Source organism: Zeugodacus cucurbitae, chromosome 3 (assembly GCF_028554725.1).
Source record: "Zeugodacus cucurbitae isolate PBARC_wt_2022May chromosome 3, idZeuCucr1.2, whole genome shotgun sequence".
Taxonomy (NCBI): Eukaryota; Metazoa; Arthropoda; class Insecta; order Diptera; family Tephritidae; genus Zeugodacus; species Zeugodacus cucurbitae.
In genome coordinates this window covers 33,000,714-33,024,165 of record NC_071668.1, presented here as the reverse complement: position 1 = coordinate 33,024,165, position 23,452 = coordinate 33,000,714, and the positions used below count along the sequence as shown (strand labels likewise).

Below are 23,452 nucleotides of genomic sequence, written 5' to 3'. Positions count from 1 at the left end.
TTCTATTGCCATTTCAAGAGTGCGAGTTATGGAGAACTTCGAGTTATAGAAGTTCGAGTTATGGAAGTTCCACTGTATTAAAATTTATTGTTGCAGAAACGAATCATTAGGGTGCCCCATCCGCACATTGGGGGATAAAATATAGCTTAGATTTTTAGCAGTCAATAAGTTGTTAAACCAAAACATTTTTAATTTTTATTATTAACAAGTAAGGAAGGGCTAAGTTCGGGTGTAACCGAACATTTTATACTCTCGCAATTTATTTATTTAACTTTATTTATATTATATAATACACAATTTGACCCACATATTCGTCATATATATTGTATAAAGTCCATTGAAACCATAATATTAGGTTAGAAGCACCGAGGTCCTCGTGTTCGATATATGGGGCCTTAAAAACCTATGGTCCGATTTCGGCAATTTTTAGAATGGGGCTGCCACACTATTAACATAATATTTGTGCAAAGTTCTGCATCGATATCTTCACTAGTACTTACTTTATATGTATATTGTAAAGTAAACGATTCAGATTGTCTTCAAAGTTCTGGTATATAGGAAGTAGGCGTGGTTGTGAAGCGATTTGGCCTACTTTCACAACATATCATTGGGATGTAAGGAAACTATTACAAACCAAGTTTCATTGAAATCGGTAGAGTAGTTCCTGAGATATGGTTTTTGACCCATAAGTGGGCGACGCCACGCCCATTTTCCATTTTGTAAAAAAATCTGAGTGCAGCTTTCATCTGCCATTTCTTATGTGAAATTTAGTGTTTCTGACGTTTTTCGTTAGTGAGTTAACCCACTTTTAGTAATTTTCAACCTAACTTTTGTATGGGAGGTGGGCGTGGTTATGATCCGATTTCTATCGTTTTTGGACTGTATTAGGAAGTGGCTAAAAAAAACGACTGCAGAAAGTTTGGTTTATATAGCTCTATTGGTTTGCGAGATATGTACAAAAAATTTAGTAGGGGGCGGGGCCACGCCCACTTTTCCAAAAAAATTACATCCAAATGTGCCCCTCCCTAATGGGATCCTATTTTCCAAATTACATTTTCATAACTTTATTTATGGCTTAGTTATGACACTGTATAGGTTTTCGGTTTCCACCATTTTGTGGGCGTGGCAGTGGACCGATTTTGCCCATTTTCGAAAGCAACCTCCTCAGGGTGCCAAGGAACATGTGTTCCAAGTTTCATTAAGATATCTTAATTTTTACTCAAGTTATCGCTTGCACGGACAGACGGACAGACGGACGGACAGACATCCGGATTTCAAATCCACTCGTCATCCTGATCATTTATGTATATATAACCCCATATCTAACTCTTATATTTCTTGGTGACACAAACAACCGTTATGTGAACAAAACTATGATACTCTGTGCAACAGGTTGCGAGAGTATAAAAACAAGTTACCTGTGCTAAAAATGCCAATTGACAATATTATAAGAACCAAGTTAAATATTCTAGAAAAATACAAATACATATTCAGAATTTATATAAAATCGCGATCAATTAGTAGTGTATTATTTTAGTTGTATTACATATTTTAAAATGGCGGGATTGAAACTGGTGTGGTGGGAGGTACGACAGTTGATCCATTTGAGTTGATCCTTCCATCGCACAAGTTCCCATGAGGCATACCTTGGAACCTGAAAATAACGAAAAACAAAATAGATTAACATTTTAAACAGACTTATGTATATGCTAACCTCAAAATCCGCCTCCTCCTGCAGGAACTTTATTCCGTTCTGTTTGCAGGGCGTTTTTCAAGACGGCTTTATTTCTAATTTGGTATTTTCGCATGTCTGGTACAAAAAACTGACCACAGATTCTCAATTGCATTAAAATCTGAAGATTGCTCTGGTCTTTGTACTATGTGGACAGTTCTAAATAAGCCAACTTTGCACAACTCCGAACTTGCTCCCCACCATTTTTTACGGTACTACGTAGATTTTGCGGTTGTAGCTCAGCAAATGGTAAATGGTTTTGTCCATATCTACATATCTATTTCTATCCGAACTAAAGAGGTTGAAATTACTCTCATCTCCAATGGTACGGTATTTCAGAAGCTTGCAGGCTTATATAACTGTTCGTTTGCAACATTCAACCTTGCACTTCGAGTTTTAGCATTGATGTATGGTTTATTTCGGGCTGTCCGTCATGCTTTTGAGATGTTTTTCTGCAGCTGGAGTAAGAAAACTTGTTCCCATCACTGAAATAATAAATACCAAGAAATTAAGTGATATTTTAAGACAAAATTTTAATCAAAGTGCAGATATTCTTGGAGGTTAATATCTGTTTCACCTAGATAATGACCATAAACATACTGCGCTGGATACTGGTCTTTGAATCTTCTACTACTGTCCATTTTAATAATAGTAAGTAATGAAAGTATTAGGTTAATATGCAAGCGAAGCAATTCTAAAATGTGAATTTAAATGAGTAAAACGTGAACATTTCGCAAATGTGAACTGCCTTGGCTATAATTAGTTAACGTTTTCGAGCGTGCGCTGTCTATTTTATTTGTTTTTTTATACAATGAACAAATAAACTTTTGAATTAATTTTTACTCTAATTGTAATAATTATTAAAAGTCAAAATTATTTCATTGCAATTGACAATTAATAGCGTTTTAGACCGGAAGTAATTGATCAATTAACCCGTCTGCTCAGCTTATGAAACTTTCCAACTTCTTATAAAAAGCTAATAGCACGTTCACATATAAGCAGGTTATGGTTAACAAAAATTAACCTCGAAGCTAACCTTGTTGCGTTCACATATAGCAAAGATAACCCAATTAAATGAGAGAAATTGACAGCTGTATCCATTTGTGTTTTTTTTGTTTCCATATTTTCTTCTTGTAAAAAATAAGTTAATAAATGAGTGATGGATTCAAAATTGAGAAAATTTTTACTTTTGTTTGCTACAAACCAAGAAGAAAGCAATAAATATCTAGCTGCATTAAATTCCTGTAGCCGAGAATATAAAATTGCTATCCAACAAAGTGCAGGAATTACGGATACGAAGAACTCGAGTAATATCGATTTATTATGAAATATTAATGTTGACAACAATACCTCTTTGTAAGGAAATAAACCCAAGAAGTATTTGGGCATACGTAAGTAAAAAAAGCACAATAAATTATAAACACATTTAAATACATATACTTTAGAAGCGACATTGGAACTTCTGGGAAAAGGATGTTCCATCAATGAACGACCGCGTTTTTAAGGAAACCTTTCGCATGAGCAGGGCAACCTTTGAAATATTGTGTGAATATGTCAAAGGTATTACCAAACAGGATTCATGCTATAGGAAGTGCATCCCATTGCAGAAAAGGGTAGCTGTTGCCGTCTACACATTAAAATCTTCGGCGGAGTATGAAACTGTTGCACGACTATTCGGTGTTTCGAAGGCTATCGTCAGCGAAATATTTCTTGCTTTTTGCCAAGAAGTGTGGCAACCATTGCGTCCCATTTATTTGACAGAACAATTAAGGAACAGTGAAAAAGTGGATGAGTGTGTTCATGGGTTTGAGAAGCTTGGCTTTCCGCAATGTCTTGGTGCCATAAACGGTTTCCACATTAAAGTTCGGCCACCTGGGAAGGATTGCACGGACTATTACAATTATAAGGGGTGGTACTCTACAGTTTTATTTGCCCTTGTAGATTATAGGTTAGAGGTATAATGAATTTTCACTTGATATTTTCATTAATTTCTTTTTTATCCAGATATCGCTTCCTCTACATTAATGTTGGCTGCCCAGGTCGATGCAATGACTCAAAAAATTTTCAATGTAGCAAACTAAATACTGCATTGAAGGACCCAATCTTCACTGCAAAAAGCAAAACTATTAATGGCGTGAATGTTCCTGTGGGCGTTATGGGTGATTCGGCTTTCCGATTTGCCAACAACCTAATGAAGCCCTATCCATTCCAAGTACATCCTCCAGAGCATGAAAAAATTTTTAATTACCAATTGTCCAAATGCCGAAGAGTGGTGGAAAATGCATTTGGACACCTAAAGGCTCGTTTTAGGAGAATAGGGAAAGGAGTCGACAACCACATCAAAAATGTTCCTCTTATAATTAAAGCAGCCTGTACATTGCATAACTTTTTAAATTGTCATAATGATGTCATCAACCACAAATGGATAGAAGAACAAACCACTTACGAAAGTAGTGTACGCCTGGAACAGCCCGAGCACACAGATGCTGTAGCAGATTTTGAAGCAGAACCTGAAACAATTAGAAGAGCGATTGCGAATTCATTTTGTAAGTTTGTTCTACATTTGTAATTATTTTTATTTTTTATTTAACAAATTAATAAGGTCTTTATAAAAACTTTTCGTATTTTCACTCATTTCTTTTAAAATATCATTCCTTTTCCTTCTTTTTGCACACTCCGGAGTCGTCGAAAGTCCTTCAAGCTCATCGCTTGAAATGAATTGAGATTGGCTGCTCGTCGAAGGGTAGATAGCAGCGCAACCAATGTTGTCTTCTGGTTCCACATCTTGAATTAAAATAAAATAATAAATAAAAGAGCAAACAAAAATTTCATTTTTATATTACCTATACTCTCTTGCATGAGTTCTTTGAAATTTACTGCCTTATTACCACTCAGTATTCCTTCCACCTCCTTGTAGTGGATCCAAGAGGAAGGCGAACCACCAGTCATACCCACCGCATTCTTTTCTAATCTATAAAATAAAATACATATTATAATGCTGTGAGTATGCAGCAAAATATACTTTTTTAATTTTAAATGTACTTACTTGTATCGATTGGTAAAATTATGTACTTTTTCCTTTATTTCAGCTGCACTGTAGTTCATCTGCCTTTTTGAAAATTCGTTTTCCAAACGCGCAAAGATATGAAAATTTTCGTAATTCTTCTATACTATCTGCCCAGTGTAATAGCAGCAATTTCTCTGCATCCACTGTCCATCTAACACGGTTTTTCCTTTTCCTAATTACAATTTAATAAAATTATTATATATAAGTATATTTGTATGCATAAAAAATAAAAATATATAAATTCAAATTTATGCTTACGGATTTATTTGATCCATTTTTTAAATTCCTGCGAATTTTTTGTCAGTTGCTGTCAAATTTAAGCAAAAATATTCACAATAGATACTGAAGTGTCGCAATTTCGAGTACATTTCGACTGCTTTCCAATGCAACAATGCATATTTTAGTAGGTTATAAAATAACCGCGTAGGTTATAGAGCAGACCGAGGTTATCTTTTCACACAAATTAAGCCTGGTTTTCACTAGGTCATATTTGACGTCAAATGCTGTCAAAATAATGAAAACGGGTTGTCATATGGTGTCAGTTGCGTTTGCCGGCATATTTGCCAACGAACGGCAATTTAAATTGACAGCGAAATGAAAACAATCAAAATACGTTATGTGGCAATATTTGACATCAAAATTAGATTTGCCAACATGTTGGCAAATTATTTCCATTTGCCTCGCGAATGATGTGCAAAAATAAATAAAAAAGATTTTTCGCTTTTCAAGGTAAGTGTTTTATTATATTTTCTAATTTCAATTAATGTATTATTCCAACCTTTTTCAGTTTCAATATGGCAGAAGAAATGAGTGCAAATACAGAAATGTTAATTCCAAGCATCAAGCGGGTGCGAAAAATGAACGCAAAGTGGACAGCGGAGGAGACTGAGCAACTAATTCAAGAAGTGGAGTCAAGGGAAGGAACCTGGAATTTCCTTTCCGCGGATTATCGCGATAGGAATTTGCGTGAGGCTCAGTGGCATGAAGTGGCAGAAACACTAAATATGCCACGAGGCGAAGTATCAGCCAAGTGGAACAGCCTTCGTTGTTCTTTTCGCGTAAGTTTTTCACATATAGTACACAATAGTACACAACAAATTGCAATATATATATATCTTTTAGGCGGCCTTCAACCGAAGGGCTCATACAAAAAGTGGACAAGGTGCTGGAAGAACGCCTACTATGAACCCACTTTACAAATCGCTAAAGTTCCTCGAGCCTACATTAAATGTTGAAGCGAGCACCACTTCAAATTTAATAAATGTAAGTATATATATGTATATATAATAATTTATAAAAAAAATATTAATATTTATTTTTAATGTGTTTATTTGTTATTATAGGACAGCTCGTCGACCCTGACCACTCCAACAATATTGTTTGAGTCGGAAACGGTATCTGGCGATATACCACCAACGCCATCTACTTCACGACCCAATTTAAGGAAACGTCGTGTTGAAAAAAACGACGATGGATACATTGAAGTAGTTCAACGTGCGCAGGAGACCCTCACATCTGCTACAAAAACTGATGCTTGGGATGATTTAGGCAACTTTGTGGCATCAAACGGCCGTGAGTGGGACCAAGAATCTCCACAACTGGCCAGAGAATTCAAGCGGGACTTATGTGAGTTGATATTTAAGTATCAGCAGAAATTCACACGGTAAAAACAGTTGCAGAATTGTATATGTAATAAAACATAATTTTGCTGTTATTTTATAGCTCAGCATAATGCCGTTTAAATATAAAATCTTTAACTAGTCAAATGAAATGATGTACCAAATGTTCCTTTTTTATATCTTTTTATATATATTTTTAAATGAACTTAGTATTTTTATAATTAGTAATACAATAATAAATATAAAATAAGAAATGAATTATATAAATATATATTGAATTCAAAATGATATAACTTTTGTTTTATTTAAAATTCAGAAAGTTTTTAAAATAGGTATAATGAAAATATTTTGTATTTACAAAATAAGTTAAATTATAGAATTACACATTTATAAATGAGAAAGATAGGAGCCATTGCCATTCAACCTCTCCATGAGGAGTCATGAAATACTCCATAAATCTTTCACGGACATTTATCGCGCTGTCTGCTGGTCTACCTAAAACACTGCTTGGCCGAACTGATGGAAGCATTCCATTTTCCCCCAACTCCATTCGCCAATTACCTGGATCGATAATGCCATTTGTGTCTTTGTCTACGTCAGACATTCGTATATATATAGACTTGCGTATTAATAGGTAATTATGTAATACACAAATCGCGAGGACAATAATTGTCGCATGTTCGGGAGTAACGTCCATTGGTCTTCTGAGGATCCGAAAACGCGATGCACAAATGCCAAACACATTTTCCACCACATTTCTTGCTCTGGATAGCCTATAATTAAATATTTTGTACGACATCACTTGATTGCGGAAGCTGAATGGTTTCATTAAGTATGTTTTTAAAGGAAAAGCGTCGTCAGCTACAATGGCAAATGGCATTTCATCACTTTCATGTGGAAGTGACTTCGCTGGCGGAAAATTTAAACTGTTTTCTGCAAGTGCCGTCGAAAGAGCACATCTGAAAAATAATAATGTTTTTTAGTTATTAACGTTCAATGATATTATTTTATATTAGTTTTACCTTGCGAAAACGCCTCCATCAGATTCCCGACCATAAGCTCCAACTTCAACAAATAAAAATTTATAGTCGGCATCAACCATAGCCATCAAAACGATGCTATTGTATTTCTTGTAGTTGAAATACTCAGAACCGCAGTTCGCAGGCGCCTGAATCGCTATATGTTTCCCATCCAACGCACCGCAACAATTAGGGAAATTCCATCGCTGGTAAAAACGTTCCGCTATTTCTGTCCATTCCTCATGAGTGTTTGGAACCTTATTAGAAAATATTTTATATTTTATCACTGACTAACGTGAATAGGCATGAATACTCACTTTTAAAAATTCGTCCTTTAAAGCTTTAAAAATTGCACTACACGTGTTATGCACTATATGGCAGATGGTAGTTTTCCCCAATAGAAAAACACTCATCAAACTCGAGAAGTTATCACCTGTGGCTAAATAGCGTAGTGTTACCGCCAGTCTTTCACCGACCGAGATCGCTTCACGGAATCGTGTGTTTCTTTTGTAAATATATGGAGTAAGACGCACCACTAAAAAATCGAAATCTTCCAGAGTCATTCTCAGGAAGTTCTTCAACCACTTTGGGTCCTGAGAAACCAGCTTGGATCGAAGTGTGGAGTAAAATCCACTGGTGCAACGATTCCTTAATCCTGGTCTAATCCACCACTGCTTTGGTTTCCTTTGCTGAGTCCTTTTCTTTTTCCAAGCTTTTAATGACGTTATAAGACATAACGCCACAGTTACTATTGTAATTTTTCTATTTTTATTCATTTTTACACTTTCACGCACTTATTTAAAAATAATTATATCTTCAATTTAACAGCTGTCAAAATTGCCTGTTCACAATTGCCTGTTCACAATTGACATAAATGAAAACAGGTGGTCAATCATCTGACACCAAAAATTGACGACAGTTTTTGAAAGGCACTGCAGTATCGACATTCGGTCAGTTTGGATGTTGTAATGAAAACGCATTTGCCACCAAAAGCACAGCTGTTCGTTTAGGCAGTTTTTGATGTCAATTATTTTGACTTAGTGAAAACCAGGCATTATATGGCTAACCTCTCATTTTATGGGTAGGTTACAAGGTAACCTAGTTAACCTAGCTAACCTGGCTAACCTGCTTATATGTGAGCATAGTATAAAACAAAAATGTACAACAGCTGATCGGTTATCGAGTAGCCGGCAGTATAAAAACCAAAAAATTGTTTCCCAATAAAAATTTTATTATACTCTCGCAACAAATGTTGATAAAGAGAGTATTATAGTTTTGTTCACATAACGGTTGTTTGTAACACCCAAAACTAAACGAGTTAGATATAGGGGTATACATATCAAAATGATCAGGGTGAAGAGTGGAGTTCAAATCCGAATGTCTGTCTGTCCGTCCGTCCGTCCGTCGTCCGTCCGTCTGTGCAAGCTGTAACTTGAGTAAAAATTAAGATATCTTGATGAAACTTGGCACACTTATTTCTTGGCACCATAGGAAGGTTGCTTTCGATGCTTTTCGAATGAGCAAAATCGGACCACTGCCACGCCCACAAAATGGCGAAAACCGAAAACACATAAAGTGGCATAACTAAGCCATAAATAAAGCTATGGAAATAAAATTTGGTATGAAGGATCGTACTATGAAGGGGCATATTTGGATGTAATTTTTTTGGGGAAGTGGGCGTGGCCCCGCCCCCTACTAAGTTTTTGGTACATATCTCGCAAACCAATAGAGCTATATAAACTAAACTTTCTGCAGTCGTTTTTTTTAGCCATTTCCTAATTCAGTCCAAAAATGAAAGAAATCGGATCATAACCACGCCCACCTCCCATACAAAAGTTAGGTTGAAAATTACTAAAAGTGGGTTAACTCACTAACGCAAAACGTAAGAAACACTAAATTTCACGTAAGAAATGGCAGATGGAAGCTGCACTCAGATTTTTTTACAAAATGGAGAGTGGGCGTGGCGTCGCCCACTTATGGGTTAAAAACCATATCTCAGGAACTACTTGACCGATTTCAATGAAACTTGGTTTGTAATAGTTTCCTTACATCCCAATGATATGTTGTGAAAATAGGCCAAATCGCTTCACAACCACGCCTACATCCTATATACCAGAACTTTGAAGACAATCTGAGTCGTTTACTTTACAATATATAAAGTAAGTACTAGTGAAGATATCGATGCAAAACTTTGCACAAATACTATGTTAATAGTGTGGCAGCCCCATTCTAAAAATCGCCGAAATCGGACCATAGGTTTTTAAGGCCCCATATATCGAATACGAGGGCCTCGGTGCTTCTAACCTAAGATTATGGTTTTCAACTTTCAATGGACTTTATACAATATATATGACGAATATGTGGGTCAAATTGTGTATTATATAATATAAATAAAGTTAAATAAATAAATTGCGAGAGTATAAAATGTTCGGTTACACCCGAACTTAGCCCTTCCTTACTTGTTGGAAAATTAATATGGCTGTCTACAAACGCTTTAACAGTTCTTGATTTGAAGTTACGTATGTATGTACTGTACATCTACTCTCGAAATGTAAATTCTCAGAAAGTAAATAATCGCGGATAAGTTAATCACCTTTAAGATTACACATGCACCTCGAAAAAGTAAATTTTTTAATTTACTTTAATTTACTTTTCAGAGAGTGTGATAAAAAATTCGAAACGAAGCAAGCAGCGTCTTTCACGATGTTGCTAAAACACTTACTCTCTTGTTTATCGCGTCTTTTTAGTAAATAAACTCTCCTACTTGATCCACTGGTTTAAAAATGAAAACGATGCAAATCAGGTGTCAGACTTTTTGAATTGTCGTACAAAAATTGTCAGAAAATATATTGCAAAAGAAAAAAAAACAAAAGAATATTCAAGATTTTTTCTCTTCATAGTAAATACATATGTATGTATGTAAATGTAAATATGTTTTTCATGTAAATCCATATGTTTTATTGAAGCAAATAAATGAATGAATTTTTTAAGTTTAAAAATGCATTTAATATTATAAAAACAGATAATTTATGTATATATTTGGAAAAGTAAATTATTCGAAAAAGTAAATTACCCAAAATACCAATCGATTTACTTTCGAGAGTATACTGTATATGTTCTTTGGCAAAAATATATAACTAACTAACTATCCAAGCTTACAACCGTATCGAAGAAGATACAATCCAACGGAATTATCCGCGGCTTGTGTTCTTCCCGCACAGAGGGCGCTATTGGTCAGCAAAGAACGTATTTATTAGATGAGTGTAGTACTCATCATAGAAAATATCGAAAATACACAACGTGTGTTGAGTGTTCTCACCTCAGTTTTCTATGGGCATGTCTATTTAGATGTTCATATTTGGTTTCTAGTTTATGTGCAAAAGGTTTCAGATATAAGATTTTTTAAGTGGCTCACCGCAATTTAGCTCAAAAATATCCTTTATTCTGAGAACAGATGAGCTTTAAAAAAACAAGAGATCATTTAGTTTGTGAATTTATTGCTTTAGATAATGTTTCCTAAAATTTAATTTTATGTAAGTAAATAAAGATTGGTGTATCGACATTTGAGTGCTAGTTCGTGTTTCACAATTATCAAATTTCTTCGGATTATCTCATAGATTTCGGATATACAGTGGAACTTCTCTAACTCGAATCGCCATATCCACAAAAAAACTTTGAGTTATATAATTTTCATTAAAACATGCAATTTTTGAAAAGACTGTGATATATAGATTTACACACTGTCTTATTTATTTACTTCACATAAAGTTTTATATACATACGTTAAAACAAGTAATATGTAATTTTGCTTGCTGCAGTTTGGAATTATTTGGCTCTTAACGCCTGTTTCTCATGCCTTTGTTACTTGATTTATGCAATCCATAAGTATAATATCGTTTTTGTTCGCCTCGATACATTATAGAGGTACTCTTTTGAAATTTTGCCTCGATAGTAAAATTTTAAATTTTGTAGGTCGAAAAGTTCGATTTATGGAAGGAAATTTGTATGAAATTTTACTTCTATTGCCATTTCAAGAGTGCGAGTTATGGAGAACTTCGAATTATAGAAGTTCGAGTTATGGAAGTTCCACTGTATTAAAATTTATTGTTGCAGAAACGAATCATTAGGGTGCCCCATCCACACATTGGGGGATAAAATATAGCTTAGATTTTTAGCAGTCAATAAGTTGTTAAACCAAAACATTTTTAATTTTTATTATTAAAAACAAGTTACCTGTGCTAAAAATGCCAATTGACAATATTATAAAAACCAAGTTAAATATTCTAGAAAAATACAAATACATATTCAGAATTTATATAAAATCGCGATCAATTAGTAGTGTATTATTTTAGTTGTATTACATATTTTAAAATGGCGGGATTGAAACTGGTGTGGTGGGAGGTACGACAGTTGATCCATTTGAGTTGATCCTTCCATCGCACAAGTTCCCATGAGGCATACCTTGGAACCTGAAAATAACGAAAAACAAAATAGATTAACATTTTAAACAGACTTATGTATATGCTAACCTCAAAATCCGCCTCCTCCTGCAGGAACTTTATTCCGTTCTGTTTGCAGGGCGTTTTTCAAGACGGCTTTATTTCTAATTTGGTATTTTCGCATGTCTGGTACAAAAAACTGACCACAGATTCTCAATTGCATTAAAATCTGAAGATTGCTCTGGTCTTTGTACTATGTGGACAGTTCTAAATAAGCCAACTTTGCACAACTCCGAACTTGCTCCCCACCATTTTTTACGGTACTACGTAGATTTTGCGGTTGTAGCTCAGCAAATGGTAAATGGTTTTGTCCATATCTACATATCTATTTCTATCCGAACTAAAGAGGTTGAAATTACTCTCATCTCCAAAAATTACGGTATTTCAGAAGCTTGCAGGCTTAAATAACTGTTCGTTTGCAACATTCAACCTTGCACTTCGAGTTTTAGCATTGATGTATGGTTTATTTCGGGCTGTCCGTCATGCTTTTGAGATGTTTTTCTGCAGCTGGAGTAAGAAAACTTGTTCCCATCACTGAAATAATAAGTACCAAGAAATTAAGTGATATTTTAAGACAAAATTGCAGATATTCTTGGAGGTCAATATCTGTTTCACCAAGATAATGACCATAAACATACTGCGCTGGATACTCGTCTTTGAATCTTCTACTACTGTTCATTTTAATAATAGTAAGTAATGGAAGTATTAGGTTAATATGCAAGCGAAGCAATTTTAAAATGTGAATTGAGTAAAACGTGAACATTTCGCAAATGTGAACTGCCTTGGCTATAATTAGTTCACGTTTTTGAGCGTGCGCTGTATATTTTATTTGTTTTTTTATACAATGAACAAATAAACTTTTGAATTAATTTTTACTTCTCTAACTCGAATCACCATATTCCACAAAAAAACTTCGAGTTAGAGAGACTTTGAGTTATATAATTTTCATTAAAACATGCAATTTTTGAAAAGGCTGTGATATATAGATTTACACACTGTCTTATTTATTTACTTCGCATAAAGTTTTATATATACATACGTTAAAACAAGTATTATGTAATTTTGCTTGCTGCAGTTTGGAATTATTTGGCTAGAATGATTATTTCGATAAAATAAATCATATATAAATACAGTGGAATTTCTCTAACTCGAATTCTCAAAAAAACTTCGTTTTATAGAATTTTCGTTAAAGCATAAAATTTTTCAAAAAGCTCTAAAATATAGATTTATGCACAGTTTTATTTATTTACTTCGCATAAAATTTTATGAATTTTATATTTCATTATATTCAGTAATTTTCTTTGATGCAGTTTGCTTTTGTTGGCTCTTTACGTCTGTATCTCATGTCTTTGTTACATGATTTATGTAAACCAAAAGTGTAATACCATATATTTTGTTCGCCTCCATACGATAGGAGGGACTCTTTTACAATTTTGCCTCGATAGTCAAATTTTAAATTTTGTATTATGTCCCGGTCGAAAACTTCGATTTATGGAAGTAAATTTGTATGAAATTTTACTTCTATTACCAATTCAAGAGTTCGAGTTATGAAGAACTTCGAGTTAAGGAAGTTTGAGTTATGGAAGGAAATGTGTATGAAATTTGAATTCTAAACGCTATTGCCAATTCAAAAGTTCGAGTTATGGAGATCTTCGAGTTGTAGAAGTTTGAGTTATGGAAGTTCCACTGTATTATGATGTTTATTTTTTTTGCTCAAAAATAATGATAATTTATGATTTTTATTTTTTTTTTTTGCTGAAAAATTATGATTATTTATGATTTTTTACAAATTACTTAAAATAAATTATTATCGGTGAAGAAAATCATAAAAATCAATATATAATCATTATTTTGTGATTTTTATAATAAAACTTATAATGATTACGGTCCTTGATTTCCATCATGAGTTTTTGAACTATGCGCGCTTAATAATTTGTTTTTTTTTTCGTAACTGGTGTGTACGACACGCACACGTTTTTCGTTTAACTTTTCTCGGGATTTCGCGATACTTGATTTCGTTTCTTTTTTAAACTGAACCATTTAATTTATTTATAGGAACGCGACACGAGAGATTCAAGTGAGTCGTACAAACTAAATTTACATTCTTAGAGCTTAGGAGTCTAAATCTACATAAGCGTGCCATTAGTGATAGCTGATTTTGCTGATTTTATGGTAATTATGATATACAAATAGTTTATTATTTTCATATAAACATGTTCAACCGCCAGGAATGTGTTTTGCTATTGAAAAATGAGTTCAACTTCATTTTCAATAATCTACTCTGCTAATCAAATAAAAAAATCGAGAATTTTGTATTGTGAAAAGAATTATAAGAAATAATGGGCCTAATCATCAAATCCGCAGCGAATTCGATTTCAATACGATAAAGACTTTCGATCGAAAATTTTCATGCAATCTTTGATTCCATCGATAAACTTCTTTACCACAAAGCGAGAACGTAGAACTGTTTTATCGAGCTTTATCGACAAATTTTCTTCATTTAAAAGAAAATAAAACTGACCTCCTCATCGAGTTAACTTAAATTTACTTAAATGAAGGGCCCACTACCTGTTATAGATATGTGTTGTACGTTTTAGTTATTTTTTTGGTTACAAACTTAAATTCAGTTTCACACTGTAAATAAACCATAATACATACACGCAGAATATATTTTTTTCGAGTCGGTAAGAGCGTTCAATGTGATCGTTAATTTTATTTTCGATACGGTTTCAATGATTTCGACGTATACATTTTCGATCGAAACTGATTCAATGATAAGACCCAATGTATATAAATATTTCTGCATGCATACAGAAGTGAAAATATAAATTGAAAAAAATAAATAAATAGTGATGGTAATGTTACCTAGTGATATGCCGGTTTAATTCTCACTGTTTTATATCACATTCTTGTAGCGTTTTTAGACAGCCAAATTAATTGATCAATTAAACTTTTTATTGAGAAAACCTTTTTTACCTTTTATACTGCCGGAGCGAAATCTACCGTAGATTTTTTCTTATAAAAAATTCAGCCAATCGCAGACAAAGAACGTATATCGTATGTCATTGTCGCAGAGTTGCATTAAATTTTCAAGTCGATTAAAATTCAATTAAAAATAAAAGTAGATTTTATTTTGTATGGTAAATCGATCTTAATAAGCGTTTTAATCGAGCAGAGTGCGGTTAATTGATCAATTAGCTCCTGTCTAAAAACGCTATTAATGGCTAAACAAACTCCCAAAGCTTTTATATTAGGGGGATTCTCTTGCCCTTGTAAGGTTGTACCGAATGCAAAAATACTACACCAAAATTTACATGAGCTCGAGAACACCCCATTGCAACAATAGCTGAATCGGACTTTCTATTATGAATGAAAAATAGTAGTGGTACTCATTTAACGTCGTAAACGTATGGCATCATCGCAAAATTACAATATCGTAAAACAGCTGTTAATTTTTACATGCATTTTATTTTACGACAATCTTGCAAATATGCGAGACCTTTTTCAGTGGCATTCATGGCATGCTTACAATTAATTCATAATCAGCTGATATTACCACAATATTGCCAAAGAGCGCTCATTAAACTTATGTTGCCTTATTTCAAATTTACTATTTTTATATAATTGCAACGTTAAATAAGTACCTCTAATCAAACACAAATTTTGCAAAAGTTGGCGATTTGTTTTTTAAAATGCCAAATGCCAAACCAATATAGTTAATTTTATTATTCAAGAAGCCCCTCTTACAGCTGTTTCACGAAACAAATTTAAGTGAAAAACAAGTGAAGAAATGCTAAGTTCGGGTGCAACCGAACATTTTATACTCTCGCAATTTATTGAAGAAACTTACAAACATACAAAATTTACCCATAAATTCGGCATAAAGTTTAATAGAATAACGAAAATCGTAATATATACTATATGAGGGCTGAGGTAATTCTTTCATTTTCACCAGCAGGGTACACTATATCCAAGACACTTAATTTTGCTAAGATATCTTACGTATTAACGAATACATATATGCGGAATAAAGCCCACCGTACTTTTGAAAAACCTATAATTAGGTATATGGGAGCTAGGATATGTTATGACCCAATTTTAATAATTTTTTTTGACAGAATACTATTAGAAGGAAACAATTTCCTCTGAATTACATTAAATTATCTGAGAGATTTACCCACATTTTCGGTTAGAATTTACCCTTAGGCGCTGAGTTCAACATGTTCGATATCTGGTGCCTTGAAAAGTTATAGTTCGTTTTCGACAATTTTTTCACAAGTGAAGTCAGAAAGTTTTATTCCACTATCTTCATTGGTTCCTTATGTATACATGATAAAGTGAAGGAATCAGATGGAATTCAAATTTGAGTTATAAGGAAAGTAGTCGTGGTTGTGAACCAATTTCGCCCAATTTTTATCCATGTTATCAGGGTGTACAGAAAATATTATATACCGAATTACATTGAAATCTGTCGAGTAGTTCCTGAGATATGGTTTTTGACCCATAAGTGAGCGATGCCACGCCCATTTTTCATTTTGTAAACAAATCTGAGTGCAGCTTCCTTCTACTGTTATTTCTGTGAAATTTAGTGTTTCTATCGTTTTTCTTTAGTGAGTTAACCCACTTTTAGTAATTTTCAACCTAACATTTGTATGGGAGGTGGGCGTGGTTATTATCCGATTTCAACTATTTTCATGGTGTGGTTTATTGGTTTGCGAGTTATATATAAATAACCGATTTGTGGGCGGGGCCACGCACGCTTCCCCAAAAAACCTACACCCAAATATGCCCCTTCCTAGTGCGATCCCTTATTCCAAATTTTACTTTTATACTTTAATTATGGCTTAGTTATGACACTTTATGTGAAATCAACCCTTTCACTGCCCCAAGGAGCAAGCGTTCCAAGTTTCATTAAGATATCTTAATTTTTACTCAAGTTACAGCTTGCACAGACGGACAGACATCCGGATTTCAAATCTACTCGTCACCCTAATCACTCTGGTATATATGACTCTATATCTAACTCGTCTAGTTTTAGGTGTTACAAACAACCGTTATGTGAACAAAACTATTATACTCTCGTAGCAACTTTTTTGCGAGTTACGCTTTTCTATCAGCTGAATTCCCATTTATTTACCATTTTGACAAAGATATATAATTTATTTGTTTACATAAATCAGTTGTTATTCTTACTGCCTGCCTTTTATTTTTTTGGATGCCAAATGTCAATAATGGTGAAACGCAAGGAACTTAAGTGCAAAGTTAAAAATTAAAATTAAATGGAAGTAAATTTTCAATTAAAAAATTTCGTGAAACCGGCTGTTAATGTTTTACTTCTGGATGGTAACCATTTATATATTTTATTAAACTTAAAAATCGAATATTAACTTTTTAGACGACGGCTATTGGAAAATTATGGATGATGTAAATGAAAATTTTTAATTATTTTATCAAACCATCGCGGCAATTATTAAAATGTTCCCAAATGTTTGGAATGGCGATCTACTGTCCTTGACAAGTTAGAGGACGTTTTCAACAGTTGCTCCGAGTATAAATCAATTTGCATTTGTATTGTCTATGATCAAAGATAGTCCCAGTTCAACAACACTCAATCCGTCAGGCAATATTCGATAGATTTCCAGATAGTTATAACTTTATATCCTTTGGGTTCATTTGGTGAAAATGCTGCAATTCAAAAAGTAGCTACGCTATTTGGTGTAGGGGATGGAGAAACGTTTTACAAAATAACAATAACATAAATATATCACTTGGGCTGATGCAAATGAAAGGCAAGGAATTGTAAAATCAACGTACATTGAAATGCCTTATTGTATGGGATATATTGATGGTACAGAATTGAAACTTGCTGAAACACCCGTTATTAATCATGCGGCTTAATTTTCAAAAGTCTATCGATAAAGGCACAAGTTGTATGTGATTATCAATTAAGAATTCGTCATGTAGTAACAGGAATCCGAATTTGTGCTTACATTACATGCTCCCCACCATGTTTTACGGTACTACGTAGATTTTGCGGTTGTAGCTCAGCAAATGGTAAATGGTTTTGTCCATATCTACATATCTATTTCTATCCGAACTAAAGAGGTTGAAATTACTCTCATCTCCAAAAATTACGGTATTCCTGAAGCTTGCAGACTTAGATAACTGTTCGTTTGCAACATTCAACCTTGCACTTCGAGTTTTAGCATTGATGTATGGTTTATTTCGGGCTGTCCGTCATGCTTTTGAGATGTTTTTCTGCAGCTGGAGTAGGAAAACCCATCACTGAAATAATGAATACCAAGAAATTCAGTGATATTTTAAGACCATTTCCATTTTACCATTTCCATTTTACCTAAAAACAGCACCGCAAAGACCACCCCGTTATAAACCCAATTGACTGTACATATATGTATACACGCGACGCCTTTACACGTTTTCTTTCATACAGTTTTGTCCTGGATCTGAGAGTCTGCACCGTTTAACTATTGAGAAATTTCTCCCCAAAAAGTATTTAATTCGCCTGAGCCTCTTTGAGAAAAATCTTTCGCTATTTCAAGGAAAAATTTTATATAGCTTTTAAATACCTTAAATTTATTATTGTTAGTATGTTTTTGTCTCTTGTCTCTGAAATGCCCACTTAAACAAAATTTAGTCCGTCATCAGTAATTGAATCTTCCGCGGCTTGTGTTCCTCCCGCCCAGAGGGCGCTATTCGTCAGCATAGAACGTATTTATTAGATGAGTTTAGTACTCATCATAGAAAATATCGAAAATACACAACGTGTGTTGAGTGTTCTCACCTCAGTTTTCTATGGGCATATCTATTTAGATATTTAAATAAATAAATCTGGTTTTTGACCCATAAGTGGGCGACGCCACGCCCATTTTCCATTTTGTAAAAAAAATCTGAGTGCAGCTTTCATCTGCCATTTCTTATGTGAAATTTAGTGTTTCTGACGTTTTTCGTTAATGAGTTAACCCACTTTTAGTAATTTTCAACCTAACTTTTGTATGGGAGGTGGGCGTGGTTATGATCCGATTTCTGTCATTTTTGGACTGCATTAGGAAGTGGCTAAACAAAACGACTGATGAAAGTTTGGTTTATATAGCTCTATTGGTTTGTGAGATATGAACAAAAAACTTAGTAGGGGGCGGGGCCACGCCCACTTCCCCCAAAAAATTACATCGAAATATGCCCCTTCATAGTGCGATCCTTCATACCAAATTTTATTTCCATAGCTTTATTTATGGCTTAGTTATGGCACTTTATGTCTTTTCGGTTTTCGCCATTTTGTGGGCGTGGTAGTGGTCCGATTACGCCCATTTTCGAACTTAACCTTCTTATGGTGCCAAGAAATACGTCTTCCAAGTTTCATCAAGTTATCTCAATTTTTACTCAAGTTACAGCTTGGACGGACGGACGGACAGACGGACGGACAGATGGACGGACAGACGGATGGACAGACAGACATCCGGATTTGAACTTTTCTCGTCACCCTGATCATTTTGATATATATAACCCTACATCTAACTCGTTTAGTTTTAGGACTTACAACCAACCGTTATGTGGACAAAACTATAATACTCTCGTAGCAACTTTGTTGCGAGAGTATAAAAATGAATTGCTGTTCGTTAGTCTCGCAAAAAGTCGAGAACCGCCAAACCGATCTGGCTAATTTTAGTCTTGAAATATTCGTGGAAGGCCAGGAAAAGATTGGAGAGTGAGTAAATATGGAAAAATTGCGAGGAAGATAATAAGAAGAGAATTTTATTCGAGTTGACAAGAAAAATATAAAAAGAGAAAACAAAAAAATAACATTCTGAAAGTTGTCTTTGTTGTTTTGTTAAAATATTTTTGTTATTGTTCAATTGTATAAGGTTGTGTCGATAGCCCAAAACAATTTGTAACAAATAAGGAAAGGCAAAGTTCGGGTCAATTCGAATATTTTATACTCTCGCAATTTATTGATGTAATTTTATTAAGATCTTATCTTGACCTATATATTCGGCACAAAGTCCAATAGAAAAACATCATATATAGTATATAAGGGCTGATGTAATTGCAGAACTAATTGCACTTATTTTCACCACCCAAGTTAACGGGAATAGGAACAACTTGGCATCTGTTAGTAGGCAAATAAACGGCACATTCGGCCTTGAAATTACTCCTAAATTGCAAATGAACGAAACACCAGTCGGCAAAATCGCCAAAAATAGCGCTATAACGAAGATTTTCCAAATATTCAAGAAGTCGCTGGAGGTACTACACAGGACTTTAAAAGATCTTGATTGTCGATGAACGTTTTTGGTGAAGCCAGGATTCTGTTTGCAGGTGATTTACGCCAGACTCTTCCAATTATTCCTGGATCAACTGTTACTGACGGGCTAATCGCATGCCTAAAATCATTTAATTTGTGGCGACACATAAACAATCGCCAATTAACAACTAACATATGAGTTTTTTTGCAACAATATCAAATTGCGAATGTAGAAGCAGTTGGAAATGGTAGGGTCGCAGTTGACATCTCGATGGATTAATAACATTTCCAACAGATTTTTGTGACTTCAATGACTTGAAAGAGAAGTTTTCCTGACATGAAACCTAACATAACACATAACATAAATCCACCTCGATTAATCAATATCGTCGCCGAAGCAAGATTGGACCAACTTTATTATACTCTCGCAACAAAGTTGCTACGAGAGTATTATAGTTTTGTCCACATAACGGTTGGTTGTAAGTCCTAAAACTAAACGAGTTAGATATAGGGTTATATATATCAAAATGATCAGGATGACGAGAAAAGTTCAAATCCGGATGTCTGTCTGTCCGTCCGTCTGTCCGTCCGTCCGTGCAAGCTGTAACTTGAGTAAAAATTGAGATATCTTAATGAAACTTGGAACACGTGTTTCTTGGCACCATAAGAAGGTTAAGTACGAAAATCAGCAACATCGGACCACTGCCACGCCCACAAAATGGCGAAAACCGAAAACACATAAAGCGCCATAACTAAGCCATAAATAAGGCTATGGAAATAAAATTTGGTATGAAGGATTGCACTATGAAGAGGCATATTTGGATTTAATTTTTTTGGGGAAGTGGGCGTGGCCCCGCCTCCAAATAGGTTTTTTGTATATATCTCGCAAACCAATAGAGCTATATAAACCAAACTTTCTGCAGTCGGTTTTTTAGCCATTTCCTTACACAGTCCGAAAATTACAGAAATCGGATAATAACCACGCCCACCTCCCATACAAAGGTTAGGTTGAAAATTACTAAAAGTGGGTTAGCTCACTAACCAAAAACGTCAGAAACACTAAATTTCACATAGAAAATGGCAGATAGAAGCTACACTCAGATTTTTTTACAAAATGGAAAATAGGCGTGGCGTCGCCCACTTATGGTTCAAAAACCATATCTCAGGAACTACTTGACCGATTTCAATGAAACTTGGTTTGTAATAGTTTCCTTACATCCCAATGATATGTTGTGAAAATATGCCAAATCGCTTCACAACCACGCCTACTTCCTATATACCAGAACTTTGAAGACAATCTGAATCGTTAACTTTACAATATATAAAGTAAGCACTAGTGAATATATCGATGCAGAACTTTGCACAAATACTACGTTTATAGTGTGACAGCCCCATTCTAAAAATCACCGAAATCGGACCATAGGTTGTCAAGGCCCCATATATCGAACATGAGGACCTCGGTGCTTCTAACCTAATATTAGGGTTTCCAACTTTCAATGGGCTTTATACAATATATATGACGAATATGTGGGTCAAGTTGTGTTTTATATATTATAAATAAAGTTAAATAAATAAATTGCGAGAGTATATAATGTTCGGTTACACCCGAACTTAGCCCTTTCTTACTTGTTTAATGTATACCTTAGCCACAACAACGTAAATACCTTAAATTTATTATTATACTCTCGCAACAAAAGCTGCTACGAGAGTATTATAGTTTTGTTCACATAACGGTTGTTTGTAACACGTAAAACTAAAAGAGTTAGATATAGAGTCATATATACCAAAGTGATCAGGGGACGAGTAGATTTGAAATCCGGATGTCTGTCCGTCCGTCCGTCTGTCCGTCCGTCCGTCTGTCCGTCTGTCCGTCTGTGCAAGCTGTAACTTAAGTAAAAATTAAGATTTCTTGACAAAACTTGGCACAAATATTTCTTGGTACCTTAAGAAGATCAAGTTCGAAAATGGGCAGAATCGGACCATTGCCACGCCCACAAAATGGCGAAAACCGAAAACATATAAAGTGTCATAACTAAGCCATAAATGAAGATATAAAATTTGGAATAAAGGATCGCACTAGGAGGTGGCATATTTGGCTGTAATTTTTTGGGAAAATGGGCGTGGCCCCGCCCACAAATCGATTATTTGTATTTAACTCGCAAATTAATAAAGCTATATAAACCAAACTTTCTGCAGTCGGTTCTCTTACATACCCCACCACACACCATGAAAATAGTTGAAATCGGATAATAACCACGACCACCTCCCATACAAAGGTTAGGTTGAAAATTACTAAAAGTGGGTTAACTAACTAACGAAAAACGTCAGAAACACTAAATTTTGCAGAAGAAATAGCAGAAGGGAGCTGTACTCAGATTTTTTTACAAAATGGAAAATGGGCGTGGCATCGCCCACTTATGGGTCAAAAACCATATCTCAGGAACTACTCGACCGATTCGAATGAAATTCGGTATATAATATTTTCTTGACACGGACAAAAAATGGGCGAAATCGGTTCATAACCACTAATCCTTTCCTTATAACTCAATTTTGAAAACCATCTTAATCCTTCACTTTATAATGTAAACATAAGGAACCAATGAAGATAACGGAATAGAACTTTACACAATTAGTGCATATCATCTCTGGCTTCACTTGTGAAAAAATTGTCGAAAACGGACCATAACTTTTCAAGGCCCCAGATATCGAACATGTTGAACTCAGCGCCTCAGGATAAATTTTAACCGAAAATATGGGTAAATCTCTCAGATATCTCAATTTAATTCAGAGGAAATTGTTTTCTTCTAATAGTGTGTCTATGTTCCAAAAATGATTAAAATCGGGTCATAACATTTCCATATACCTCATTGTAGGTTTTTCAAAAGCATCTTCTTCTAGCTCCCATATACCTAATTATAGGTTTTTCAAAAATACGGTGAGCTTTATTCCGCATATATGTATTGGTTAAATTTCTTCAATAAATTGCGAGAGTATAAAATGTTCGGTTGCACCCGAACTTAGCCTTTCCTTACTTGTTGTTAGTATGTTTTTGTCTCTTGTCTCTGAAATACCCACTTAAAACAAAATTTAGTCCGTCATCAGTAATTGTTTACATAAAAACGACCAAATGTAAAAAAATTAGAGTGGATGTACGTTGCGAATAGTTCGTGAATGGTACGAATATATTGAGGTAATAGTAAGTAATGTAAGTATTAGGTTAATATACATGCGAAGCAATTCTAAAATGTGAATTTAA

The 23,452-nt window shown here is 34.4% G+C and overlaps 3 protein-coding genes across 3 annotated transcripts; 2 read left to right on the top strand and 1 right to left on the bottom strand.

Moving 5' to 3' along the window:
* Nucleotides 1–2,204: 2,204 nt before the first annotated feature.
* Nucleotides 2,205–4,515, top strand: LOC128920518 (uncharacterized). The gene is made up of 3 exons (XM_054227906.1): nt 2,205–3,123; nt 3,178–3,680; nt 3,737–4,515. Exons 1-3 carry the CDS (start codon nt 3,067–3,069, stop codon nt 4,299–4,301), a joined length of 1,125 nt encoding a protein of 374 aa, XP_054083881.1. The 5' UTR covers nt 2,205–3,066; the 3' UTR covers nt 4,302–4,515.
* A 920-nt stretch (nt 4,516–5,435) lies between these two features.
* On the top strand, nt 5,436–6,544 carry LOC128920467 (uncharacterized). The gene is made up of 3 exons (XM_054227747.1): nt 5,436–5,857; nt 5,922–6,062; nt 6,143–6,544. Exons 1-3 carry the CDS (start codon nt 5,594–5,596, stop codon nt 6,464–6,466), a joined length of 729 nt encoding a protein of 242 aa, XP_054083722.1. The 5' UTR covers nt 5,436–5,593; the 3' UTR covers nt 6,467–6,544.
* Nucleotides 6,545–7,250: 706 nt separating this feature from the next.
* LOC128920310 (uncharacterized) lies at nt 7,251–8,538 on the bottom strand. Its single transcript, XM_054227381.1, has 2 exons — nt 7,755–8,538; nt 7,251–7,694 (listed from the first exon to the last, which is right to left on the bottom strand). Exons 1-2 carry the CDS (start codon nt 8,211–8,213, stop codon nt 7,437–7,439), a joined length of 717 nt encoding a protein of 238 aa, XP_054083356.1. The 5' UTR covers nt 8,214–8,538; the 3' UTR covers nt 7,251–7,436.
* Between the last annotated feature and the right edge of the window lie 14,914 nt (nt 8,539–23,452).